This window comes from Gavialis gangeticus, unplaced genomic scaffold, assembly GCF_001723915.1.
Source record: "Gavialis gangeticus isolate Ggan-Ray unplaced genomic scaffold, GavGan_comp1, whole genome shotgun sequence".
NCBI classification, from domain to species: domain Eukaryota; kingdom Metazoa; phylum Chordata; order Crocodylia; family Gavialidae; genus Gavialis; species Gavialis gangeticus.
The window spans coordinates 5161526-5164338 of NW_017728997.1; the positions used below are offsets into that span (position 1 = coordinate 5161526).

At 42.1% G+C, this 2813-nt stretch overlaps 1 protein-coding gene across 2 annotated transcripts in view; it reads right to left on the reverse strand.

Moving 5' to 3' along the window:
- Positions 1 to 2813, reverse strand: part of ITPR1 (inositol 1,4,5-trisphosphate receptor type 1) — a 327597-nt gene that overhangs the window by 110413 nt on the left and 214371 nt on the right. The window contains exons 39-40 of one of the 2 annotated variants that reach the window (XM_019504708.1): positions 2264 to 2299; positions 500 to 547 (exon numbers count right to left, since the gene is read on the reverse strand). The exons of the other annotated variant lie outside the window; for it this stretch is intronic. Coding sequence (XP_019360253.1) covers positions 500 to 547; positions 2264 to 2299 — 84 coding nt within the window. The remainder of the gene's footprint in view (positions 1 to 499; positions 548 to 2263; positions 2300 to 2813) is intronic. 2 annotated transcript variants of the gene reach the window in all.

Genomic DNA, 2813 nt, shown 5'->3' on the forward strand with positions numbered 1-2813 from the left:
AAAACACCCAAAAAAACCTCCCAACAATCACAACAGCAGCAGAAATAGACAGCCTCCACAATGAGATAGTGTGCCCTAGCACCACTGATTTGAAGACTGGTTGGCTATAAAGTAAAGAGGTAGCTCTTGGCCAGGCCAATACACTCTGTAGACCTGATCACCTTGGATTTTACCATGCCATGTTCGTTTTTGAAGCTACTCCCAAGTTATAAAAAACCTGAAAAGAGGACCAGGCCTTTAACTTCCAAAGTGACCTAGGGAATACAGTCAAAGTCTGCTTCATTTGACTTAATGGAAGCTTCTTAATGGAAAGTACTTTAGAAGTGTAATGAGTAGAAATGCACCGTTTTCAAAAGCCATTAGCAATGAGCTCTCCTTTCAAAGAAAAGGAAAGTAGCATCTCACAAGAACTCTGCAGCTGTTTATTGCTCTTTAATAAACACAAAAGCTGGAAGCGTAATGGTAATTAGCACCAAATATACTGGACTGGTATACATACCCTTTTGTGATCTTCCAGTTGCCTCTGTGGTAGACTTTGATCAAGCTCCTGCTGAGCATGCAGAAATTCTGTTTTAAAGCATGGCACTAAAGACATACTAATCTCCTCAATGAACTAGAACTAGCTAGCAGAAAAATTAGGGGAAGGAATAGCCGAGACAAATGGGGAGGGAAAACAGATCAACTGACCAGCTATCTAAACAGAAGGCTTTAGCTCTTATTTCATTCAGACAGTACTTAACTCATCCCCCTTGGACACACCAAATGACATTACATTACAAGCAAATACTAAAAGTTTCCATGTGGTTTGTTTCACAGAATACAGAACAGAAAGATCATGTCAGATTCAAACATGCATTGCGACCATGCATTATATGCGCACGCGCACACACACACACAAATACTTCTGGAGCAAGTGCAGTTACTTTGAATACATCTCCCTCTGGTCAGTGGAGTTCTTGAGGATGTGGAAGATGTGTGGTACAAAAACCCAATAGGATTTTTGTCACCCCTGCAGTTCTGTTTCAGGACTTCAAAAAGTTTATTTGGCCGCGCCGAATAAACCCTGGAAAAGGTCTAATTTTGCAAGCCAAAAACTGTCACTCTCAAAAGGAAGCAGATTTCCAGCAACTTGCTGCAGATTAGAACTTCACTTCAAATCAAATCAGAAGCATCTCATACAGCTGACGAGTTACAAAGCATTTTTAATCACTAGTGTTGCTTTTTCAGGGATGGAGGCTAAGTGTAAAAGCCACTTCTCCCACATCTCACATGAAGTCATTCTGTGACCATTAAGCACCTCGCTGTGCATTTAAATAGTGCTTCACAAAAATAAGATGAAGTTCCAAAGAACTGTAAACTCCCCCCACCTTTTATTCACTTACAATAACTATATCATACTGCTTTAACCATATGAAGTTTTTGCTTATCCTGGGCAATTTAAACCAAGCTAGTTTTAAGCTTCAAAGTAGTTTTAATGAAGGATTGGACTGAAATGGTAGGCAATGGTATACACTCTGTGCCAACCACATGGCTGGATATTGCATTAGCTTCCAAAGGATTCAAATTTTCATTAAAAAAAAAAAAAGTCTACATCTTGTGCTTGTCAAACACTTGGAATAGTAATGGATCCTGGGTGGTGTCTCAGACAGACCCAGATATCCTTTTGCTCTAAATAGGTATCATCTTTGAAGTCAAATGATTGCATGATGGTCAACATCAGCTACTTTACCGTACCAGATTAGAAAACAGAAATACCTAGCTGTTCCAGGATTGTGGAACTTGGGTAATGTGCTGCTCTCGACCTCTCTTCCCCCTCCACCACCACCTCCCCTTCCTAGCCTCAGGTTTATAATATTCAAAGTGAAAGGGCTTTGGATTTCCCTCTTAGAAAGGACAGGAATGACGCTTCTGTACTAAACATGAAAGAAATTTGAGCCGATTTCTCAGAGCAGTGGCTCCAGCAAAAGTGGAAGACAGATGGCTGAAATCCTGGCACTGCTTTGAGAACGTCAACTGGTCTTCCCCTGAGTCTTCCTGGCACTGTACCCGGTTTTTATTGGGACAAGGAGTCTTCCCCCACCCCACCATTGGCCAGAATGGTAGCATACCAGACTTAACCAGTTCAGCCCAGCTGCACCCACTCTGTCTGCACCAATTCAGTAACACACAGTTCACAGATTATACCAACAAGAACGACATTCCACCAAGACTACTTCAAAACACCAATATTTGTGCATTGTACAAATATAGGTGAGCGACACACCTCTACAGAGCTTTCCGATTCTGGAGGCTGCGGGAGCTAGTCAAAAGTAAAATGCAGAAAATTAGTCACAGTCAAGGAATCTTTCATCCAAACACAAGTTTACTGGTCAACACGTAGAGACAGTGAAGTTAGAAAAGACGCTGTGGATTATCTGTTGCTCATTTGAGTTAAGCTGCATCATCCTACTGGCATCACTGTTTCCACACGCACTCAAAGAAGTTTACTACTGCCTGCAATACTGACAAAACAGGTTTGCTAAATTTGCATGTTCCCCCAACTCGCTCGCATGAAGTCCACTGCACAAATATGCACGCTACCTGGCTGTGTATGCTACCTTTCATGGACACAAGGGGGAGAGGTGCATCATCACGCACTTGTGGCTATTTTGCCCAAAACAGTGGGCATAGAGGATTTCATACTCCTACTATAGTGGCACACCACCGGTAGAAGTGGGAGAGAAGCACTGTAAGGCCTCTACTCACGGCAGATGTCCCTTTTGGATGTTGATTCTTAAAACAAAAAAACCCAACCAATCAAACCACACAGAGCC